Raw genomic sequence first — 25,216 nt, 5'->3', positions numbered from 1 at the left:
TCTGTGTGCAAACATAGCCTAAGACCGTGATGGCGAACCTATGGCACGGGTGCCAGAGGTGGCACTCAGAGTCCTCTCATTGGGCACCCATCTGATTGTACTGTGTGGAGGCCACTGTGCAGCAGATTGTACTGTGTGGGGGCCACTGTGGAGCTGACTGTACTGTGTGGGGACCACTGTGGAGCTGACTGTACTGTGTGGGGACCACTGTGAAGATTATACTGTGTAGGGGTCATTGTAAAGCCGGTTATACTGTGTGGGGACCACTGTGAAGCAGATTATACTGTGTAGGGTCACAGTGGAGTAGATTATACTGTGTGGAGGCCTCTGTGGAGCTGATTGTACTGTGTAGGGGCCACAGTGGAGCAGATTATATACTGTGTGGGGGCCACTGTGAAGCAGATTATACTGTGTAGGGGCCACTGTGAAGCTGATTGTATTGAGTGGGGGCCACTGTGAAGCAGATTATACTGTGTGGGGGCCACTGTTAAAGTGATTGTAGTATGTGTGTGTCACTGTGCAGCAGATTATACTGTGTAGGGGCCACTGTGCAGCAAATTATACTGTGTGGGGGTCACTGTGAAGCAGATTATACTGTGTGGTGTCAATGTGAAGCAGATTATACTGTGTGGGGGCCTCTGTGGAGCTGATTATAGTATGTGTGTGTCACTGTGCAGCAGATTATACTGTGTGGGGGTCACTGTGAAGCAGTTTGGACTGTGTGAGGGTCACAGTGGACCAGAAAGCCTATAAAGCCCCATTCGTATGTCCATATTTTGCAGGTCCGTAAATGTCTGCAATTGTGGATCTGCACATTATTAAGGTTAAATTCCTGTATTGGCACTTTGTGATAAATTAGTGGGTTTTGGGTTGCAGTTTGGACACTCGGTCTCTAAAAGGTTCGCCATCACTGGCTTAAAGCATGCTTGCCACGTCTGGACAGTATAGGGGAACAAAGCTTTTTACTATAAAGCTGCAGAAACGGTCATGTACAAAAATGCAGGGAGGCTAAAATGCTTTGGTCAACGCTTCTAACAGGGATGACAAGCCATTAACCTTACCCTATTGGCGAGGATGCTGACTTTACTGCCATTGGCGTTGCACCTGATAGACACAATGCTATCCAGTCCTGGCACCAGCTCGGAGAGGTTCTTACAATTGCTGTGGGCTTTGGCCTCCCTTTACATAAACAAAATTAATGTCAGTACAATCACAAAGCAGTAATATAGGAATGAAGACGTGACAAGGAGAACATATTACAAGGGTATTCTGATTGTCTCGGGTAAGTTATTTATATACACATTCACGGCATGCCAGCTCCTGCCCTCCGCTTCCCATTCTCCAAGATAAAGATCTGTATATTTAGATGTGTTGAGTTGGCAGCAATGACAAGATCACTGGTATCTGGGCTGTTACCAGAAGATTAAGAGGATTATTCTTCCAAAGCAATTACCGCACCTCCTAGAGAGGTCAAACAGCTTGAAGTGGGCGGCATCAGTGGCAACCACTAGGAAAGTACCGCATATGTCCAACATACAGGGGTTTCCCTCTGACACAGAGAACGGGAGCAGCTGCTTCACTGTCCCCTAAAAAATAAGAAAGACATTGACATCAGTGGACGTGACAAGGACTGTGCTGGTCTGGTCAAACAATAATCAGCGATGTCTAATATGTATATAATGTCTGATATGCCAACCCAATAGAAAGAGTTGACAGAAGATCCTTGAGGAAGACCCATCTCACATAGGGAGTCTAAGGAGCAATGCAATGCAAAGCAAATAGGGAGCAAAGCTCTCTGGGAAATGTATGCAAATTAACTCACCTCAAGAAAGAAGAAACCTGCCTCTCTACTGCCATCTATAGGATATAACTGCTGTTTTGAATGTATCCCCACCCCAGTCAATTGGAACCCCTCTCTGCATTGCTGAGGAACTCCAGTGCGGTCCACAGATGTATGTCTTTGGCTTGGATGATATCCCTAGTCCTGTCTCAGTGCTTTACTGCGTATTTACCTATAGGTGGCACTAGGGAGACAGATTCCTTCTGGAATCTGAATTCCTTATCAGGAGTACACTACATGTATGAGAAGATAACCCGACCACAATAAGGACATCATGGCTGGTTATCAGGAGGACACTACATGTATGAGAAGATAACCTGACCACAATAAGGACATCATGGCTGGTTATCAGGAGGACACTACATGTATGAGAAGATAACCTGACCACAATAAGGACATCATGGCTGGTTATCAGGAGGACACTACATGTATGAGAAGATAACCTGACCACAATAAGGACACCATGGCTGGTTATCAGGAGGACACTACATGTATGAGAAGATAACCCGACCACAATAAGGACATCATGGCTGGTTATCAGGAGGACACTATATGTATGAGCAGATAACCTGACCACAATAAGGACATCATGGCTGGTTATCAGGAGGACACTACATGTATGAGAAGATAACCCGACCACAATAAGGACATCATGGCTGGTTATCAGGAGGACACTACATGTATGAGAAGATAACCCGACCACAATAAGGACATCATGGCTGGTTATTAGGAGGACACTACATGTATGAGAAGATAACCCGACCACAATAAGGACATCATGGCTGGTTATCAGGAGGACACTACATGTATGAGAAGATAACCTGCCCACAATAAGGACATCATGGCTGGTTATCAGGAGGACGCTACATGTATGAGAAGATAACCCGACCACAATAAGGACATCATGGCTGGTTATCAGGAGGGGACGCTACATGTATGAGAAGATAACCCGACCACAAAAGGGACATCATGGCTGGTTATCAGGAGGACACTACATGTATGAGAAGATATCCCAACCACAATAAGGACATCATGGAAAGGTCTTTGGATTACATAACCATGCAAAGAAATCTAAGATTTTTCTAAAAGAAAAAACAAAAAACAACAGTGTGTGCTTACCTGCAATGTGCGAATTTGGACTCTGCCAGGCTCTACAGTGTAGATGTTCTCCTCATGAACTGCCAGGACAGGAGACTCGCTGGCAAAGGAACCTGAATACAAAATTACCATTACATAACACAATGAAATCATGAAATATTAACATGACATTTATGTCTAATGTTCATTGATGAGAACCACCATAATATCAAGTATTGTGAAGCTAAAGTAAAAAATGCATATACATAAAATTTCCCAAACAGTGGAGGATACTTAATCCTTTTAATCCTTTAATAGTCCCACAGTGGGGATACTCAGTATGTTACAGCAGCCTAGTAATACAGATACAGGATAATACACAGTAATATATTACAGACGTAGGCACGCATATGCTGAGAAGAGAAGATATACTAGGAGTCCAGAGCAGCTAAGGAACAGAAGAAGAAAGAAGGAAGACTTCATAATCATTAGTTCTCTGTGCGGAGTGTCTGCGCTTGGTCTGATGTAGATTATACAGCCTGGTCGCGGTTAGAAGGAAGGACCTGCGATAGCTCCTTCTCACACTTGGGGTGAAGCAGACGGTCACTTACAGTGCTGCCAAGTCCCATCAGGGTCCCATACATGGGGTGGGATTTGTTCTCCCACATGGAGGTCCTAAGAAGTGTCCCCTGGACTCCGAAGGCCCTCAGCCTCCTGAGCAGGTAGAGTCTGCTGTGGCCCTTTCTGTGCAGCGCCTCCAGGTGATCAGCCCAGTCTAGTTTATTATTGAGGAGCACGCCCAGATACTTATAGGTCCTGACTATCTCAATACATGTTCCTTGGATCTCCACCGGGGTCGGAGCACTTCTCCGTTTACTAAAGTCCACCACCATCTCCTTGGTCTTCCCAGCATTCTGCTGTCACCATTCAATAAAGTTCCGGTTTAAGTCTCTGTATTCCCTATCGTCACCATCAGTGATAAGGCCGACCATAGCAGAGTCATCGGAAGACTTCTGTAAGTAACAGCTGGAGGAGTTGTGCCTAAAGTCAGCAGTGTACAGTGTGAAGAGGAATGGGGCAAGGACTGTACCTTGTGGTGCCCCCGTACTACAGATCACAGTGTCAGACACACAGTCCCGGGCTCTCACATACTGAGGGCGGGTTGTCAGGTAGTCTAGGATCCAGTTGGACAGGTGATGGTTCACACCACTAAGGTTCAGCTTCTCCCTCAGTAGCCCTGGCTGAACTAAGCTAATGCCCCAGAAATCTAAAGTGAAAACACAAAGTGGACGGATGAGAGCAATGCACATACCTGCATTCCTGAGTGTGGGTCCGCTAAGTTCATAGACTGTTACCAATTTCCCATTCCAAACCGCAACAGATTCCTGAAAATTATAAACCAAAAATTTTTATTATTCTGCAGCTCCGGTTATAAGTGCTATGTGCCAAAAAAAAAATCTAAAATGTAATCCACCACCACATAGGTATCAGTAGCATCTGATGCAGGGGGCTCTAACCAGAGGCCCGCCAGGTATTGTAAAATTACAGCTACCAGAATGCCTATACCGGAGAAGTCAGTGCACGCTGAGAGTTGTAGTTCGCCACCGTAGGTTGGCCATCATGTTATCCAGTGTAAATGGACTAAATGATCAATCATTTGTTAACTATGAGAATTAACAAACATACATTAAAGGTATAGTTTTACTGACATTATATTCTCGCACTCCGCTCACCTTAGTGATGAAGACCCCTTTAATGTACATGTCAGTCTTCAAGCTGTGCCTGGTTCCTGTACTGAAGTAGGTCAGGCTGAGCTGAGAAGGCGCCACCTGGATTGCGGCCACTTGTTGATGGAAATGAGAGGACATGACGTGTTCGCTGAGGACCAGCACCGAGCTGAGGTTGTTCACAGCTAACAGATTCTTAGATGATCCCCACTAAATCAAGATAAAGCAAAAATTCGGGTCAATAGAGGAGAAGGAAACATCTGCTGGTCAACCATGAAATAAGAATGAACAAAGCCATAAAGCTGGATCAATAAGATGTAGGAGAAAACTGATCACTTTTGGAAAAGTGGCGAGCTCGGTGCAAAAAACACCACTTGTGACTATTTTAATTAAATAGTTGCAGGTCAGTTTGTGATTATTTATGTCACTGTCGTGGTGTAAGACATGTCATGAATCCCCCCCTATGTGTTACCTGATGAACAGGAGGTCAAACTCACAATGCAGGTCCATTGCAGCGTCGATCTGACTCCCATAGACATACATTGTGAGGATGACCTCCTGTGCAGTAGATGGGTTTTCTTCTAACTGGGCCACTTAATACAAATTTGAAGATGAGAAGAGACCGGAAGGGATGAAAAGCAGCCCCAGAAGACTACCCTGACAAACCTTTACAAGAACAATACCTCCTTGCACAATCAGAATAAGCGACTGCACCAGCAAAATGCTCAATGCAGCTCTGGAGTATAATACAGGGTGTAAGTCAGCATAAGATGAGTAATGTTATTTATTTACAAAATGGCTTAAGGGGTTTTCCAGGACTTATGGATAGGCCATAAAAATTTGACTGGCAGGAGGCCGACATGGATCAGTTGGGAAAACTTGCAGTAACAGGGCCCAGCCACTATACAGGGTACAGATCTATCTGCTTCTGGCTCTGTGTACTGTATATTATGGGTGTCAGAAGCAACCTCAAACAGCTAATCCATGCAGGGGCCAGCTGTCGCCGCCCCCTTTCCCAGGTCAGATTTTATTTGTATACTGTAAAATGGTGTTTAAAGGAACATATTTATTTAAGACTAGCATCTGCCCGCGAACGATCCACTGACTAGAATGATCCTATCTGAGAATGGCTCAAGGACCTGTGATAACATCATCACAGGTCCTTTAGTGTTGTGTGAACCTAAATTCCTTCACAGCGGTCATGTAGTGATGTCATTTACCGTGATAAAAAAGTAGCCTATGTTTTAATCAGGGTTCCTATCTATGTATGTGGCAAATTTCATGCAAATCTGTTCAGCCGTTTTGCGTAATTGAGGAACAAACATCCAAACTCACAAACATCCAAACCCACTAGTAGGATACAATTTATAATACTAGTAGGCTGCACATGGCTGCACCAAACCACTCACTTTGATCTGTGTGATACTGCCTTCCAGTTCTGTTGGGGTGTTAAGTTTCCAGCTGTTTTTTCCTTCTGCCCTCAAGGACTTTCGTCCATCAGTGACTTTGCTCCACATGGCCACCCTGCCCTTACTGGTTCCAGCTGCCAGAATTGCTGCAACACAAGAAAAACAATGAACATACATACATACGCATACATAGGTAGGCTATGTCTATATCTGCAATAGATCAGATGAAGCCATGAAGAATCCGTGACAAGATCAAGCAGGACGCTTATTTTTTCAGTGTCCTCCTCCGATTTAAGCCTCCCATTGTAATCAGGGTGGAACCTGCCGCTGACTTGTGGGTGGAATCTCCCTTAAAATGGACACCAAATAGGCAAATAATTTTTTCTTAAAAACTCCTGTGCTACTAGTAACACATTAGTCTGCATAATGACGTTTTAGAGACAGGAGCAGCCATACCTTTGGCAGGAGAGTAAGATATACAGTTTATGGTTTCTTCTGCTTCAAATCCCAATTGCTCGTCCAAGAAGAGCACGTAATTGTCCTCTCGCTCCAGATCCCAGAACCTGAGGGATAGTATATCATATGATTTATACTTCATTCCATGGAAGTTATAATAGACAGTGAAATAAAAGTTCACAGCACTAAGTGTGTTCCTAAACAAAAGTAAGACCAGCTGATCTGACCCCCTCATGTGGCTGAAATCTGCCCCCTTGTGGTGGCCAATTGCTGTACGATACTGCAGTAAAATCGTGCAGCCAGGGTACACTGTGACACTACATTCACACCTGCACCTGGGTGTCCTTTGTTCTGGTGCAGACCACTAAAACAGACCCCATTGACTATAAAGAAAACCGCTGTACGAAAAAGTCAGGTGTGCAGCACATCATGCCGTGATTTTTAGCAGTCGCTGCAATGGAGTCTTGAAACGTAGACTCCTGCGCAGACATGAACCCAGCTTGAGGGTAGCAGAGTTGTGGATGTGTGTGATTGCAGGACTGCGTGCCTGTATCCTCAAGTGGATTCCTGGTACCAGGACAGAATTTAGGGAAGGGATTACAATAATAATATTGACTGGCTGCAGACATCATCCCGTGAAAGTCAGCACAGAGGACTGGGGCTGTAGACCAGGACAGCGGACCTAGGCGAGTAGACTTTCTTTTATTATTTGAATCCCTTTCCTGCTCTCCCATAAATTTTTGACTGCAGCCAAAAAACACCTTTAAAAGGTAATTTCTTAATTATTTATCCCATTCACAGCTGTTCAGTAACATACCCTACATTTTCAGACTGGGCCAATACTCCGTTCTTCGTCTGTCTTCATAAAGCTACTATGAACTCTTAAGAACTTTAAAAGGGAGTCTATAAAGTGGCCCCCAACCCAACCCAATAACAGGGGGCTTTAATAGAAGCAGAAACATGACCACAATCCGATGCAGCAATATAGAGATAATCATCTTTTTATGGAGATGCAAATAAGACTGCAAGTGCACTGGGGGCGGGGCCTGCTTTACCAGATTTATCTCAAGACAGCTCTTCTCCTATTAAAGGCTCCTAGACAGCACTATTAATAATTTGGAAAGGATTTGGGGGGTTTAAAACTGATGGGGATTTGAACTACAGATTTCGAGGTCTTCCGAATCCCTATTCACTTCAACTATATGTGGTGCAAATATCACAACAAAGGTTCTACAACAAACACAATAATGTGCAGGTAGAGCTGAAACCTACACATTTTTCATGTGGAAAGCTGGAAGGGGTAGACCACTTTGGGCAATAACTTTTCGCAAACTGATCGCAGCACCTCCTGCTGGTGGAACGTGGCAGTAAGTGTTCTCTTGCATCACCTGCATGCATGGAAGAACCAAGGAGGACGGAGCCGCTCCCTGAATTGCCAACTAGATGAGGGTCTTTTGTTGGCAAACCCCTATGCGTGGAACATATTATTTATGTGTATTATGTACTTGAAAAAACAATGACTTACCTTATGACGCTTTCTCCTGTTGCAGTGATCAGTAAGGAGTTACTGACACAGATAATATCCGATGTTTTGCTAATCCGGCCAGACAGCTTCACCTGTTCAACAAAATCAATTTTGTCATTTAGTTGACCCAACATCACAGGTAACAAGGGCCACCTATTTTTCCCTCCCTTTTATAAAGCCATTTTGCATTAACATTTGATATGAAGCTGTGTTAGAATAAAGACATACGATATGACCACCGCCTAGGTCTCCTGCAGAGGCCAATGGCCAAATGATGTTGCAGGAACATACCCGCAAGAGCGTGCAGGCATTGACCATTGTGGGTTGGCATTGCTTTGCATGTCCCTATCTTCATGATGCAAGTCAATGATATACAACCTATAATATACCCAGAATCAAGCTAAACCTTTGACCATTGTCACTGTTACACAAAGGTAATCTGATAAGAAGAAGCCCATTCATTCTGCACTTGGATAAGGAGGCTGCACTAACAAAAGTTTTGGGGAAGGTTCACCATATAGGCAGACGGGCCAGAGACAGAGCCTGCATCTATCAGCCACTTATAGCATATTCTGTGATTTTGTGACTATGTCAGCTTTTGGTCAACAGCTATTCCTCCGAACCTCCCCATACACACTCAGTAGGGAGAGGGGGGAACTACCATTATAACAGGTAAGAAGTATATTGTAATGTATGACCCACCTTTGATATCTCCTCTGTGTTTCCTTCTGGACCCACAAAAAATTGTGACAGCAGCAAATTCTCTGTCACCACCACAAGTACGGATTTCTTCTCCAGGAAGAGCAGCTTCCTTGCAGGACTGTCCATGCCGATGACCTGGCTGCTCTTTGCCTGTTCGTTCACCCAGTGTATGGAACCTGACACCAAAAAAACATAGAATAAATCTATAGGTTATTGGTCTGTGTAAAACCAAATGTTTGCATGAACTCAAACAATAAAGAATATATATGGAATAAGTGACCAAAAAATCATGTCATAGAAACCGTGTTACAGTATTTTAGCTGTATGTGACTCCCAAGTGAAGCTGCCCATACACACAAGATAAAGGAGTGATCCTCTGTTTGATCCGTCTATCTACAGTGTATAAGGGAAACCCGACAAAGATTGAGCATGTCGCGTTCCAATGTGTCCCATCTTTTGTTCCGCATCTGTCATGTATTCCCTGACATATATTTCAAATACCAGCCACCCCGTATACTGCTATATAGGCAGAAAGGCATCTATATCCTACTAATAGAAAGTTTGTGTGTTTGGATGTTTGTGTGTTTGGATGTTTGTTCCTCAATCACGGCCAAACCGCTGCACGGATTTGGCTGACAATTGGCACATACCTAGCTTGGACCCTAGAAGGAAACATAGGCTGCCTTTTATGCTGCTAAATGGCCGGACATCGCGACCGCAAACATCGGAATGCCGTCCGCGCTCGGCTGAAGGGCCTGAGATGACGTCATCCCAGGGTCCTTCAGCCCTGCGCCGATAGGTTCGGGCCATTGTGTGGATACTGTGCACGCTGGAGAAGATAGCGGCTGCTCGCGGCTCCGGAGAGTGCCGAACATGTGGCCTTGCTGTGTGCGGTTCCACAATCTGTTTCGGCTGTTGCGGATCGGTGTGAGTGGTGGAGGATACAGCAGCTGCTAAAGGCTCCGGCGAGTTGCGAACATGCGGCCTTGCTGTGCGCAGCGCCTCACGTGTGTCACCTGGCTGGGATGTGTGTGCGTACTGAAGATGCTGGCTATTCGCAGCTACGGAGACTCGCAAACATGCAAATTAGCTGTGCGCAGAACCCACAGTGCCTGGTGTGCGTGAGTAGCCCGGAGGACTGGAGGGTTCGGGGCCAGGGGGGGTGCGGGAGGAGGGGGGCCGCGGAAGATGGGTTTCAGGTGGGGCCAAGGAAAAGGTGATCGCAGAAGAGGAGAATTGGTGTCTGGAACGGGGGCAGGTGAGAAGGGGGAACATAGGAGGGGGGGGTTGGGAAAGGGGGTGTCTGGGAGGTGGTGGCGTGCTTACATACAGACATGTGCAACAGCCGACACGCCGGTGCAGTCGTATCATTACCAACAACGACACGTGGACGAAACCGCGGGCAAATGCATGTTTATGGTATACTTGTAAAACAAAAAAAAAATCCCCCTCCTTTATTATGCAGCCACTTATGGGGCACAGAGGTAGTACAAGTGACTGAATCATTAGAAAACAACCATGAAATAGCGTCGTAATCTTCAAAGCTGGCCTTATAGAGAAAAACTCACCTCCTGGAGGTATATATATCTACTCCACTGTACCGCTACGTACCATCTCCTGTGCTGATGAAGAAGGAGAACTCCTGCTGAACGGCTGCCTTCATTTTCCAATTAAACATATCTAAAGCCTTTTCGTCCCCGCTGACTGCGGCTTTAGCCAACTGTGCCACATCCCTACAAAACAGGGCAATAACAATCACATAATGGTGCCAATGCAGAAGAGCTGCTCTGAAGCGATCGGCTTTGCTCACAGCAACCAATCAGATCGCTCCTTTCACTTCCAAACTTGATCTGCATAAATCAAAAGAATGAATCTTATTGGCTGCTCTGGCAATACTGGCAGACTATTAGGCTTAAAGGGATTCTACCACTAAAACACATTTTTTTCTAGTTAACACGTCGGAATAGCCTTTAGAAAGGCTATTCGTCTCTTACCTTTGGATGGGCTCTCCGCCGCGCCGTTCGTTCAAAATACCGGTTTGTACCGGTATGCTAATGAGTTCTCTCGCAGCGAAATTGCGGTCCCAGCCATAGTGCGGGCACTGCAATTTCACGCATGCGCAGTACGTTCGGCAATCTTTGCCGAACAGAGTGTACTGCGCAGGCGTCCGACAGAGACGCTGAAGAAGCAAGGGGAGGATACAGAAGACCAGAGAGGAGGCGCTGCGGTCGGTTTTCGAGCTGCAATGGGGACGCCCCCATCGCTGCGACAGAACTCATTAGCATACCGGTACAAACCGGTATTTTGAACGAACGGCGCGGCGGAGAGCCCATCCAAAGGTAAGAGACGAATAACCTTTCTAAAGGCTATTCCGACGTGTTAACTAGAAAAAAATGTGTTTTAGTGGTAGAATCCCTTTAATAAGACAACATTTACATTAGTCTGCGGACTTACCGGTGGCAGCTTAGGCCTCGTAATAAAATGGTGCCTTTTATTTTGGCTCACTTCTTACTTAAAGGGGTTGTTTAGGTTTAAAGGGATCCTATCATTGGATACCCTTTTATTCTCTCTAACACGTAGGAATAGCTTTAAGAAAGGCTATTCTTCTCCTACCTTTAGATGTCTTCTCCGCGCCGCCGTTCAATAGAAATCTGGGTTTTCTTCAGTATGCAAAGGAGTTCTCTCGCAGCACTGGGGGCGGTCTTCAGCGCTCAAACAGCACTGGGGGCGTCCCCAGTGCTATGAGAGAAGTCTCCAGAGACGCCTCCATCTTCTTCTGGAATGCCCTCTCCCTGTGTCTTCTTTCGTCCTGGGTTTCAATCTTCTGGGACTTGGGCAGAGCTGACTGCTTACTGTATAAGCGGCCATTTTCTTGTGGCCCGGCCATGCGCAGTTGCTCTGCCCGAGGCCTAGAAGATTGAAACCCAGGACAGAAGAAGATACAGGAACAGGGCGTTCCAGTGACGCCCCCCAGTGCTGTTTGAGGGCTGGAGACCGACGGTTTTTGAAATCGTACCATGTCCGCTGTGGATATTTTTCTGCAATGTGTGGATGTGATTAGCCAGAATCCCATCCATCTTGCAGGTAATGTAAAATGTAGTGGTTTCTGCCAGGGCATTTCCACCACAGCATTTACCATGGGGCCCCCGGCCTAAAGATGGAAAGACAGAGCTGTGTATGGGAGAAACACTGTCAAGATTAGGACTTACTCTTCTGGAGATGCTGGTTTGAAAAGGCAATGAGTCAAAGGCTTGTGGTAGTCCAGCTTCAGTAATGGTCCTCCCTGAACTCGGCCTCGCTGGTCCAGCCTCCACATAACTAGTAAGCCATTCTATACAAATACAATATCCATTACAACAGCACTTTACCTTATTATTTTTTTTATTTTACACATCAAAAAAGTTCTAAAGCATTTGCTTGCAGACATATAATAGGTTCAGGATGGAAATCAATTATGGTTATGTGATAATCACACAGCTATATGGCTTTTTACAAGATGTGTAGTGGCTAAACTGAGTCATTCCATCTTAGGTCTCATTTTAATAAATGGGAGCTGATCTGCAATACCTGATCTGGCCACTACTCAGAGAACAGCACTATCTGCTTCCTGTTCCATTCTCTTTGTATCAGCTAGGGATGACCTATCCTTAGGACAGATCATAAATATTTTAGCACAGAAAACCCCTTTAAGACGGGGGAATTTATTAATAAAAACATTCATCTGCAGAACACAACGTGATAGAGACTAGAAATACTCACATGGTCTCCTGAAATGAGGCGGCTGTTGTTACTGCTCCACTCCAGCAATGACACCTCGGCGCTGTGTGTTGATGGTACAGCATGGTGCTCTTTGTCTGGCTCATTTATAATTAAGACTTCTCCCATTGCCCAGCCGACAGCAAGTAACTTTTTTGTGGGATGCCAGCTCAGGAGGGTCGGCTGGTAGGACCTTTCGACATGTGAACCACTCACATGGTCACCCTGTAACAGAAGCAGCAGTACAGAATTATGCTACAACACACAGTGTGTAGGTAGGTGTGCGGTTTCTTTTTTTCAGGAAAAAGCAGCCATGTTTTTTTCAATCCTGAAAAAAACCCCTTTAATTAGATGGAAAAGCCCTTTAAATGATGTGAAGCCAGGGGTTCAAGCTCTCATCATTCATAAGATGACTTTCTATTTCGGATTCCGCAGCTCCGGCGTCCGCCTCGCGACAGCACCCTCCGGACTAGGCCCATTCACTTGAGTCTACTCCGGAGGGGGAAGCTGCAACAGTCGTGGCAGGCACATTTTGGTCCAATTCTGATGCGGCTTCTTGCATCGGAATCAGGACCAGAATGCACAGCACTTATCCCCTTGTGAACTAGCTCTAAATTACCACCTGCTTTAATCTCTGCCTCCCACTGACAAAAAAATCAGAGGTACATTAAAGCCGTGTCCCCACAGGACGTAAACGCCGTGATTTGCCGCCGTGGGAAAAACTGCAGCGTTTTACAGTACTTGGAAAGTGGATGGGATTCATGCTAATCCCATTCCCACTTTGTGGAAAAAAAATAAAATCGCAGTGCGGACACCTCGCGGTTTTGAAAATCTCAGCAAGTCATTTATATCTACAGAAATGCTGGCAGCTTTCCGTAGATATAATTTTAAAGGGATTTTACCACTAAATCGCTTTTTTTTGTGCTTTAGACGTCGGAATAGCCTTTAGAAAGGCTATTCCGTCTCTTACCTTTAGACGTGGTCTCCGCGGCGCCGTTCCTTAGAAATAGCGGTCCGGTGTGCAGCTGTTTGAGCGCTGGGGCCCGCCCCCATTGCTGTGGAGAACTCATTTGCATACCAGTTAAAAACCGGTATTTCTAAGGAACGGTGCAGCGGAGACCACGTCTAAAGGTAAGAGATGAATAGCCTTTCTAAAGGCTATTCTGACGTCTAAAGCACACAAAAAATTTAGTGGTAGAATCCCTTTAACAAAAAGTCCGCGGAGGAACACTCCGTGAACTTTCTGTTCAAAGCGCTGCGGGAAGAACGGCAATGCGTTCACGCCATGGTTCTTCCGGCAGTGCTTTAGCACTGAGTCTCTGGCCCGTGGGTCCTTAACCTAAAGGCAGAATCTGGAGCTGATTTTGAGGTGGAATCCATCTCAAAATCAGTAACAAATTCTGCTGGGTAAACTTGCCCCAACACTATGTCTCCCTGTTCCGTGCTCCCCAAGTCCACTCACCGTGGAACATGGAAGCACCTACCAGTTCACAATAGATGTCGACACAACCACCAGAAGTTGGACTGACAGAGCCCACAGCCAGCAAAGTGTGAAGATTATGCCAGGTGATGATAGACGGCGATGCTGCAAGATTCGGAGTTTCTATACGATGATCAAAATACACAGCCATTGCTCAAGAAGCCTTGGAGACCTGTGTGTACACGAAAGCAGAACAATGTGTTAATATATTTGCACAATTATATCCTATTGTGGCCTGATAGGCTTGCAGTGGATCACACAACTGCATTATACTTACAATACTCGTACAGACAGTAATGTCTGGAGCCATCTGTACACTGATCTGATATTGACTACCTTACCTTAGGATGGGCCACCGAAATGAACTCTTGAACTACCACTTTAAATGCAGCTGCCCCCACAGATGTATTAAACGGGGGTTACCCACAATTGACATTATCAGCTATCCCAGATCACTAGAACATGGATGTGAGGCCGATCACTGCACCACAATGAGGAGGAGTATGAACAAAGTGGAGGCCATGCATGTACGGTGCTAATTCATTCAAAGTCTATGGGACTGACAGAGACAGCCTATAGATAGGGGACAACTTGTTTTGCAAGAAATCCCCTTTAATTACCGGTACTCGGCTTCTGACTGATTGCAGCAGCAAAGAGCCTTATGAGTTGATCCGGCCACAGCCATATTCACTGTACAGCGGTGGCGGTGGGCGACGACACTCTGCGTCCATTACTTGGGTGCAAACCAGGGCTGCCCGGTGATTTTGGCCGCGACCGCCATCACCACGTCACCCTGTGACTCCTTCACTAATGGAATGGCTTCCCATGGCGACCCCCGACGGCGGCTGAGACTCCATTTCCTTAGGTTAGTGAAGGAATTACAAGGCGAGACGCCGATCTTTGGTCGCACAACGGCAGTCACGGAGAAAATCGTCTTAGGCTCGGGCTAAGCAACATGACGATCGCCTCAGATCACTGACACACGGCAGATTATTTGTGGCCGTCATGTCGCGTCCCCTCAACCCCATTGACTTACATCAGCTGTAATCAGCGCAGGGCTGGACCGCCATCTTTGCGCCGCAGCTAAAGTCGCCACTGCCTAACGGGTCCGAGACATTGTAAATGATAATGGAACTGAATCTCCAAAAATGGCAGAATAATAAATGTAAGTAACTAGTCAGACACAAGTAAACCCCCGCAGGGAAAGTGACATGGTATGTCCCAGCCGTACACAGAGGGGGCGCCCTCGGGCTATTACCCTGTGTACATGTATACAGCAGCCCCCTGACCCCCCTGGGTACAGTCACAGCCCCCGCTCTATAGTTCTTACCCTCCGGCCTCCTTCTTCGCTTCTCTCCCTTCTCCGCTCAGGCTTCAGCTCCAGAACCAGGCCGCTTCGCTTTCCCGTTACCCTGACAACGGGCTGGAGAACCACGTGCTTGGAATGCTCCAATCATCGCAGCGTATGAGTATAGCTCCGCCCAGCAGGGGGAAGGCGAGATGCTTTGAATGAAAGGTCTGTGGCCGTGTGATGACGTCACGTAGTCACGTGATATTTTTTACCCCTACAGTCCTGTTCACACGGATGCAGTTTATGTTTTAGGCCAAGTCTTTTCAGGATTCAGAGTTTCTGCTTTCGGCTGTCCGGCCGCTGTCAGGGGGCATTCACACAACGCAGTTGGGGGTGTAGCAAAAAACTAAACGGGAAAAAAAACGCACATAGTTTGGATGCGGTTTTTTATTTTGTAAAAAAAGTTAAGTAGAAGTATTTTAGGCGAGGTTCACATTTGTGTTAGAGAAAGGTGTCACGGCTTTACAGTCTATGGGGTTCGCGGGTAACGCTTTTTTAGCAGATAGTATGGCGGATAATAGGCATTTAGTGGATCTGTCTTTCAGGTCCCCATGAGGAGCTGAACGCTAGTGTGAACCTAAGGCCTCATTCACATGGGTCACGGGACCGCGTATTTTGGTCCTGATTCTGATGTGGGAAGTTATGGCTTCTGACAGTCACGGCTTCCCGCTCCACAGTAGGCCCAAATGAATGTCTGGAGGGTGCTATCGCGAGGCGGACGCCGGGACTGATTCAGCCGTGGAATCCGCCTGAAGAAAGGGCAGCTCGCTTCTTTATTGTGTTAGCCAGAACGTACCACTCACGGAAAAACGGAAGCTAGCGGTCTACATAGACCCCTATTGTGAGGGGGCGGATTCTGAGGTGGATTCAGTGTCAGAATCCGCTCCCTCTTGCCCCGTGTGAACGTGCCCTAACATTACCTTTAAAGGGATCCTATCATTAATATCCCTTTTTTTTCTGCCTACCACGTAGGAATAGCCTTTAAAAAGGCTATTCTCCTATCTTTCGTTGTCTTCTCCATGCCGCCGTTCGCTTCAAATTCCGTTTTTTCTTGGTATGTAAATGAGTTCTCTCGCAGCACTGGGGGCGTCCTCAATGCTGCGAGAGAAATCTCCAGCGCTGCCTCCATCTTCTTCTGGAACGAGGTCTTCACCGCGTCTTCTTCCGGCGGTGTCTTCTAACTTCTAGGCCTTGGGCCTAGGGCAGGCCAACTGCGCATGCCTGCCAGCCACAAGAAAACGGCCGCTTACCATACTGTGTAAGTGACCATTTTTCTTGTGGCCGCGAGCATACGGAGAAGACAACAAAAGGTAGAAGAAGAATAGCCTTTCTTAAGGCTATCCCGATGTGTTAGAAAAAAATGTTTGAAAGATCCCTTTAAATCTAAATTGAGGACGGTTGGGAGTTACAATTTAGTGTCCCCCTTCTAGTTCCCCCACAGTATTATGTCCCCCTTCTGGTTCCCCCACAGTATCATGTGTATTGTTTGGTGCCCGCACAGTATCATGTGTATTGTTTGGTGCCCCCACAGTAGTATGCCGCTCTTCTGATGCCCCCACAGTAGTATGCCGCTCTTCTGATGCCCCCACAGTAGTATGCCGCTCTTCTGATGCCCCCACAGTAGTATGCCGCTCTTCTGATGCCCCCACAGTAGTATGCCGCTCTTCTGGTGCCCCCACAGTAGTATGCCGCTCTTCTGATGCCCCCACAGTAGTATGCCGCTCTTCTGATGCCCCCACAGTAGTATGCCGCTCTTCTGATGCCCCCACAGTAGTATGCCGCTCTTCTGGTGCCCCCACAGTAGTATGCCGCTCTTCTGATGCCCCCACAGTAGTATGCCGCTCTTCTGGTTCCCCCACAGTAGTATGCCGCTCTTCTGATGCCCCCACAGTAGTATGCCGCTCTTCTGGTGCCCCCACAGTAGTATGCCGCTCTTCTGGTTCCCCCACAGTAGTATGCCGCTCTTCTGGTGCCCCCACAGTAGTATGCCGCTCTTCTGGTTCCCCCACAGTAGTATGCCGCTCTTCTGATGCCCCCACAGTAGTATGCTGCTCTTCTGGTGCCCCCACAGTAGTATGCCGCTCTTCTGATGCCCCCACAGTAGTATGCCGCTCTTCTGGTGCCCCCACAGTAGTATGCCGCTCTTCTGATGCCCCCACAGTAGTATGCCGCTCTTCTGGTGCCCCCACAGTAGTATGCCGCTCTTCTGATGCCCCCACAGTAGTATGCCGCTCTTCTGATGCCCCCACAGTAGTATGCCGCTCTTCTGATGCCCCCACAGTAGTATGCCGCTCTTCTGGTGCCCCCACAGTAGTATGCCGCTCTTCTGATGCCCCCACAGTAGTATGCCGCTCTTCTGGTGCCCCCACAGTAGTATGCCGCTCTTCTGATGCCCCCACAGTAGTATGCCGCTCTTCTGATGCCCCCACAGTAGTATGCCGCTCTTCTGGTTCCCCCACAGTAGTATGCCGCTCTTCTGATGCCCCCACAGTAGTATGCCGCTCTTCTGATGCCCCCACAGTAGTATGCCGCTCTTCTGGTTCCCCCACAGTAGTATGCCGCTCTTCTGATGCCCCCACAGTAGTATGCCGCTCTTCTGGTGCCCCCACAGTAGTATGCCGCTCTTCTGGTTCCCCCACAGTAGTATGCCTCTCTTCTGGTTCCCCCACAGTATTATGTCGCTCTCCTTGTGGCCCCACAATATTGAACAACCATACCAAAAAAGGAAAACCTCTCCCAGATCCCCCTGTCTCTGCTCCTGTCTCTGTTCCTGGAGACTTCAGTGACATCATTACATCGCGCCGACTGCTCACAAGAATCCGGGATCAGAGACGGCCTAATGGTGCAGCAGAGCGGACTCTCCCTTCTAGGAGCAGAGGATATGTCACCACATAACCGGACAGATTTACTGTTCACCAGTTTCTAGAAGTTTGGTGACATCTGGGTTTATACGCTGTAAGAAACCCTCACTGTTTATGATATAACCAATAACCTCATTGTCTCTCTTAGAAAACCCATTTTATACTGCCCCAGGGAATTCTGAGGTAATAGAGGGGGGGTCCTCCAGCCAGGACCCCCAACTATTACCCAGAATGGAAAAAGACTAAAAGCAGAGACTCTTGTTCTAGAAGACCCAACATGTCCATGGACAACCCAGTGATGTCAGTGAGAAGTGTGTTATACGTCATTACCTCTAGAGGCGCTGTAGGGAAAGTGAACGGCTGCAGTCAGGTCCGACCACAGGTTACAGGAAGGGACGGTAAAGAGCCTACAACCCTTTAGGACTCTGTTCACACCACCTATAGACATCTAGAGGTAACATGACTTAAAGTGAGATTGGAAACCCCTGAAGATCCCGAGTGCTGGGAAAGGACATCGAGGCCTGAACAAGATTTACTACAAGGAGAGACAATGAGAATAAAGACAAGGACAAAGATGTAAGAGGTAAAGGGGGGAACATTTTATTTATAGATGGGGGAGGGGTCATATTATATTAATATATTCTTATTATATTACGTGTATATATATATATATATATATATATATATATATATATGTGTATTATACTAATCTTATTTATAGATGGGGGCGGGGTCATATTATATTAATATATTCTTATTATATTATACTATGTCTATATGTATGTATATAAAACTAATCTTATTTATAGATGGGGGCGGGGTGATATTATATTACTATATTCCTATTATATTACATCTATATATGTGTATATAAGGGAGCGTTCACACTACCGTCGGTGTCCAGGTAGTGTCCGCTCCTAGTGTCCGCTCAAAATCTGGCACGGACATTAGGAGCGGACACTAGCTGTGCCCGTGACACCTGTCATTTATTTAAATGGGCATTGGGTGCGTTCTTTTGCACTCCGTGCCCTTCCTTCCCTGTCCGCAAGTGAAGATGTCCGACTTCTCAAGCGGACAGAAGAACCCTGCATGTCGGGTTTTTCTGTCCGCTTGAGAAGTCGGACATCTTCACTTGCGGACAGGGAAGGAAGGGCACGGAGTGCAAAAGAAAGCACCTGATGCCCATTTAAATAAATGACAGGTGTCACGGACACAGCCAGTGTCCGCTCCTAATGTCCATGAGAGATTTTGAGCGGACACTAGGAGCGGACACTACCTGGACACCGACGGTAGTGTGAACGCTCCCTTACTAATCGTATTTATAGATGGGGGAGGGGTCATATTACATTACGTCTATATATGTGTATATTACTAAGCGTATTTATAGATGGGGGAGGGGTTACATTTTATTACTATATTAATGCTATATGTCACTACTGTATACCTGTATGTGTATATAGATATACTATTTTTTCCTATGTGTGTTTATGTGTGAACTATAACCTATATATATATTTTTTTTTTTCATTTTTTTTCTTTTATACTATAATATTAAATCTACATATTATCCTATTTTTCTATACTAAGCTAGTGTATATATATATTCTATATGTGTGCGTGTTTATGTATGAGTTATAACTTATGTCTTATTTTTTTTTATTTTTTTTTTTATTTTTTTTCCCTAGATTTCTATTCTACTATTTCTGTTTCCAGATTCTTATTTATCTAATCTTTATATTTTTGTAACTACATTTTTTTTCCTATTAATTCCTATTTTTAGCTTACTATTTATTATTATTATTTATTATTATTATTATTATTATCATTATCATTATTATTATTATTATTATTACTTCTCATCTAATCCTATTTAAGGCCGTGTTTTGATCCTAAGGAAGGCGAAAACCCTGTGAGGAATGGGCCAATTGTCCTCAGTATAGGGGAAAATTCCTTCCTGACCCCAAATCTGGCAATCGGAATAAATCCCAGGATCAATGGCCACTATCTCTATGTGTCTACATGTGCTGCCTATACCTATCATGTAGTGTGTGCTGCCTATACCTATCATGTAGTGTGTGCTGCCTATACCTATCATGTAGTGTGTGCTGCCTATACCTATCATGTAGTGTGTGCTGCCTATACCTATCATGTAGTGTGTGCTGCCTATACCTATCATGTAGTGCGTGTGCTGCCTATACCTATCATGTAGTGTATGTGATGTGTGTTGTGCGTCATACTTACCAGGCCTGTGCTGAGCCGAGCACAGGCCGCTCCCGATGGACGCAGACGATCTTCACGCTGTTTGGCAAGTGTGGCATGGCGATGGAGAGAGTCGGTGTTTCAAGGCAGCCTTGGTCGTTCAGAGCAGCAGAGACATGGAGGAGTCGTGTAGTTCTGGGCTGTAGGCGCCAGTTCGTTCTGTAAGGCATCCCAGCTTGGTGACGTGTAGTTATGGTGGTCCATGGGATGAAGGGCGCTCCTGTCCTCCGGCCACTCCAGATCTTCCTTCTCCAGAACTGGCTGAAACGGTGTAAATGGTGGCCGCGCTCTCCTCTGCTCCAGTTCCTCCCAGCCGATGGTAGCAAAGAATGGATGCTCTCTGATGTTGCGGCACAAACCCAGGCGATGCGTAGGAGACTTGTGTAGCAGATTTTTGACAAGATTTTTCAAGTCCGCATCGATGTCATCTGGTAATTCTGGCTTCTTGGTGAGCTTGGCTCTAAAGGCTTCCCGTTGGTTTTTACCCTCGGAAAACGGGTGTTGTCCTGTTGCCATCTTGGATGTCACTATTCCCAAGCTCCACCAGTCCACTGCTACACTATATCCGGTGTTGAAATGCACCTCTGGGGCCATGTAGTTGAAGGTGCCCGTCACGTCACAGAGTTTGGAGGAGGTGGTGACTCCATCTTGGGCCAGCCCCAGGTCGATGATACGGGTGTGGCCTTCTGCATCCAACATGATGTTTCCTGGCTTGATGTCACTGTAACGAAATAAGAGAAGAAAATGACAATCTGAACAATGACAATGGAGACGGGGGATGGGTGACTACAAACCAGGCAGGACCCTAGGAAAGCCGGGTGCATGAAATACAGAATGTAAAGGGGAGACATAGAAGGAAGAAAGTTCTTACCGATGGACGATGCCGTGTCCATGGAGGAACTGAAGTCCGCAAACGATCTCTGCCGCGTAGAATCTCGGGGGAAGAACAAAGAGAAATGTCAGTGTTAGCAAATCCCAGACTACAACCCCCGACCTCAGCTTTTATCTTCTCCCCCTCCCCCACTCCCGGTATCTACCCCTTTTCTTACCTTACGTTGCCGATGTTCAGGCAGCCGCACATCTTTATCAAATCCTCCAGGCTGCCGCCAGACAGATACTCGGTTATTAAATATGCCCGCTGCTCAGAGTGGTGTGCGGCATAGAGGTGGCATATGAACGGGCATTCTCTGGCAGCGGCGAGTATCTGCTGCTCTCTCACGATGGTATCCATATTGTCCTCTCTTTTGTCGATGGTCTTGATTGCCATGAATGTTTGTCGGCCAGGGACTGATGCCAGGTAAACCTGAAGGAGACAAATAGAAAATGGTTACTACATCAAAAAGGAAAAGGGGCTCCTAGGCATCATGTAGTGTCACCTCTGGGATTGTGTATGGAAAGGCCATAAAGGGGGACTCTACTATTACCATATGGGAATGGACAGAATAGGCACAAGATGGCTGGGTGGAGCGGTTTGGGGTCAGCATGGAAATAAACAGTCCACCCCCCCAGCTCTGATCCTGAGATCCTCCATGAGTCAGAGTACTCCTTTATATTAACACTAAACCTAACTATGGTGATACACAGAGCAGATGAAATATGGGGCACAAAGCAGTGGTCATGGGGGCAGGAAAGTGTCTGGGAATCCTAACAGTCACCCCATAGACCTAGACTACAATTAATATTTACCCAGTCTGCAATGTTGAAAACACAAAATAAAATAGGGGTCAAAATGAATAAGAAGTGATATAACTTACGTTGCCAAAGCTGCCCCTACCCAACATCTTGTGGAGGATGAAGCGGCTGATGGTAAGGCCGGGGTAGGGGCCTGATGTTCCAGCGTCTTGACTCCTGCCAGGGGTCGGCTCTTGGTCCTCCGATCCTTTATCCTGGGATCTTCTCTTCTTGTTCTTCTCCTTTAGTCCATCATCGCTGTCCTCTTCCCTCTTCCTCTTCTCTTCCCTCTTCTTCTCCTCTCTGTCACTCTCTTCTTCTCTCTTCCTCTTCTCGTCTCTCTTCTTCTCCTCTCCGTCGCTCTCCTCTTCCCTCTTCCTCTTTTCTTCTTTCTTCTTCTCCTCTCTGTCACTCTTCTCTACTCTCTTCCTCTTCTTCTCTTCTCCGTCGCTCTCCTCTTCCCTCTTCCTCTTCTTCTCCTCTCCGTCCTCTCCTCTTCCAGTGGACACCATCCTGGTTGTCTCACTCAATCCAAATAATTCCAAATTAATCCAAAATGAAATCTGTAGAAATCCTTAGAAATCTTTCTAATCGCTTCTTCTCTCCGCCGTCGACCGTTAAGCTCTGAATGTCAGTTGGCCGTGCGCAGGTGACGTGATGTCATGGCCGTGAGACCCTCAGGTAGCTCCTGCCTGGCAGTGTCCATTGCCCTGCACTGACATATACACTGTGAGAGACAGTCCAGTGTCCTGAGGATTGGGAGAGACCTTTATGGCGACTTCTAGTGCTGCCTTATTAGTAGATGGGGAAGAAGTGAGCGCTGTATGAGGGCCGGCCGTGCCCATAGTCCATTATTATATAGTGTTACTACTAATGTGTATGGAAAGAATAGATGTGTAATACATGTGCCTGGGTGTCTATAAAAACATAATCATATGAAAGGGCTCTGACAATGGTTATTGGGGCTCTCTACTCTTCTTTATGGGGACACTGTAATTTTCTTTATGGGGGCACTGTAATCTTTAAGGGTACACTCTTATCTTCTTTAGGGGAGCACTCTAATCTTTATAGGGACACTAATCTTTATGGGGGCACTGCAATCTGCTTTAGGGGTACTGTAATAATCTTTAGGGGGCACTCTGGCACTAAGGGTACAGAAAATGAAAATTCTGTCCCCTCTTACAATCAGCTTAAGGGTGCATTCACACGGAGTAACGTGCCGCGTGACCTGGCACATATACGTGACCTGGCACGTATATTTAGTGTATCCGGGATAGAGAGGGGTTAACCATTTCGTTGTAATAGCGCCCCTGGTGGTTGCACCTACAGACCTGGCTTCTATGCATTGTATACAGACCATTGATGCTATATATACTGTATATGTATATGATCCCTCCCCCTATAGGTACAATGCATTCCTATACCTGCAGTGTATCCTGGCCTTTGCTTTTCATTCTGCCCCATGTCAGTTTATGTTGCCGGCGTCACCGAGGATTTCACCCTTTACATATAGTGAAATCTGCACCTCCCCCACCGCCATGTGTTATGAATACCGCCAGAAACGTCGCACCATTTGGTATGATTTTGGCTACTGTGAAATTTGGCAAATATTCTAGTGTTTTGGCCAACTGTGGGTGTAGTAAGATGGCTGCTCTTCTCTTGAGCCAAAGCCAGGAGTGAATTTGACAGAAGGGAAACATCCCTATTTTTTCCTGCAATGTTTTAGGATTATGCAGTGGGTTTGGAGCTTTGTATCAGAAAAAAAAAAATGTGCATGGAAATTTATCATCACCTGCACATCAGTATTCAATCTCACAAGGTTTAAAAAAGTTGCACAATATTGCAAAAGTCTGTTTGCCACGTTTTCTGTGTGTGCGCCACCCTTGCCACTGGACTGTAAGGGGTTCGGTATGTGCGGGACCACGGGCCCTGCCAAATTTAGGGTCCATTTATTTTGTAGATGATCCCTGAAATCTACACAGCTACAACGCCAACCTTCATAAATCTACCCCACGGCCCCAAGAAGTGGGGCCTACTTATATGGGGCCTACTTATATGATATAAGGATAAACTGAGAAATTAATAGGAAGAAGATTTGGGCCTTAAAGTGCTATGATGATACAGGTGGAAATCGCTTAAAGGAGTTTCCCCATCTTAGAAGGACATTCTCTATCCTGTGGACAGGGGGTAACTTGCAGATCGTTGTGGGGCCTCCAATTATCAGGGGAATGGGAATTTTCGTCCCTGGTTGTAAATGGCGTTGTGGCCGGGCAGCACGGACCGCTCCATTCATTTCAATGGAAGTGACATAGATAGCCGAGTGCTGTACTTTGGGTATTTTCCCCCGGGTCTCCTGACCGATCCCCTCTGATTTGCAACTTATAACTTGCTATGATGGGAAGACCCTTTTAGGACTAAGGCCTCATGTTGCACGATACTGCTAAAAAACACTGTGGGAACATTGCGTTTGCAGCATTTTTCTTTGCAGGTTTTTTCCTTATTAAGGGCCCGTTCACATGGGCACAGAGGGGGCGGATTATGGTGCATAATCCACGTCATAATCCGCCTCCTCACAATGGTGGTCTATGGAGACCGCCAGGCTTCTTTTTTCCGTGAGCGGCTGCCCTTTCCTCAGGCGGATTCCGCGGCTCAGTCATTCCGGAGTCGGCCCATTCATTTGAGCTGACACCGGGGAAGGGGGGAAGCCGCGAACGTGGCAGGCGGGTTTTGCTCACCGCATCACTATCGGTGCCAAAACCCGCTATACCGCCCCCCGTGTGAACTAGCCCTAAATCTATAGGGGAAATGCAAGTATAAAATTGACTTGATTTTTCTGCAGCATCCTCATGTCTGCAGCTGACAGTTGGCAGCCGCAGGTGGGCAGGTGCGTCTTGTCGGCCTCGCTGTTGCTGGGCAGTGGTATACTCATGTAGCTCTTCCTGGTATTGGTGGTATTATTGTACTGCATAGTTCTGTTACTGCGCTACCACCTGCAACAGGTAAAGATAACTCTGGGCACACAGGATGATCACTTGGTGCGGGCACAAGACGCCAGGTACTCATCACACTGTACATTGCATTACCCGCTCTCATGTGCTTATG

General features: G+C 46.5%; 1 protein-coding gene across 1 annotated transcript in view; it reads right to left on the bottom strand.

The window, feature by feature from the left end:
• The window catches only part of IFT140 (intraflagellar transport 140), a 51,388-nt gene extending 36,001 nt beyond the window's left edge, over nucleotides 1–15,387 (bottom strand). Inside the window, exons 1-14 of the mRNA XM_075286079.1 lie at nucleotides 15,303–15,387; nucleotides 13,977–14,144; nucleotides 12,496–12,717; nucleotides 11,946–12,067; nucleotides 10,348–10,469; nucleotides 8,737–8,912; nucleotides 8,035–8,126; nucleotides 6,510–6,616; nucleotides 6,054–6,199; nucleotides 4,651–4,854; nucleotides 4,230–4,302; nucleotides 2,960–3,051; nucleotides 1,459–1,586; nucleotides 1,062–1,179 (exon numbers count right to left, since the gene is read on the bottom strand). Of these exons, the coding sequence (XP_075142180.1) occupies nucleotides 1,062–1,179; nucleotides 1,459–1,586; nucleotides 2,960–3,051; nucleotides 4,230–4,302; nucleotides 4,651–4,854; nucleotides 6,054–6,199; nucleotides 6,510–6,616; nucleotides 8,035–8,126; nucleotides 8,737–8,912; nucleotides 10,348–10,469; nucleotides 11,946–12,067; nucleotides 12,496–12,717; nucleotides 13,977–14,123 (1,749 nt within the window). The 5' untranslated portion in view covers nucleotides 14,124–14,144; nucleotides 15,303–15,387. The remainder of the gene's footprint in view (nucleotides 1–1,061; nucleotides 1,180–1,458; nucleotides 1,587–2,959; nucleotides 3,052–4,229; nucleotides 4,303–4,650; nucleotides 4,855–6,053; nucleotides 6,200–6,509; nucleotides 6,617–8,034; nucleotides 8,127–8,736; nucleotides 8,913–10,347; nucleotides 10,470–11,945; nucleotides 12,068–12,495; nucleotides 12,718–13,976; nucleotides 14,145–15,302) is intronic.
• Between the last annotated feature and the right edge of the window lie 9,829 nt (nucleotides 15,388–25,216).

Source organism: Leptodactylus fuscus, chromosome 8, assembly GCF_031893055.1.
Source record: "Leptodactylus fuscus isolate aLepFus1 chromosome 8, aLepFus1.hap2, whole genome shotgun sequence".
In the NCBI taxonomy this organism is placed as follows: domain Eukaryota; kingdom Metazoa; phylum Chordata; class Amphibia; order Anura; family Leptodactylidae; genus Leptodactylus; species Leptodactylus fuscus.
The sequence above is the reverse complement of the archived record's forward strand: the minus strand, read 5'-3'. Positions and strand labels throughout refer to the sequence as shown.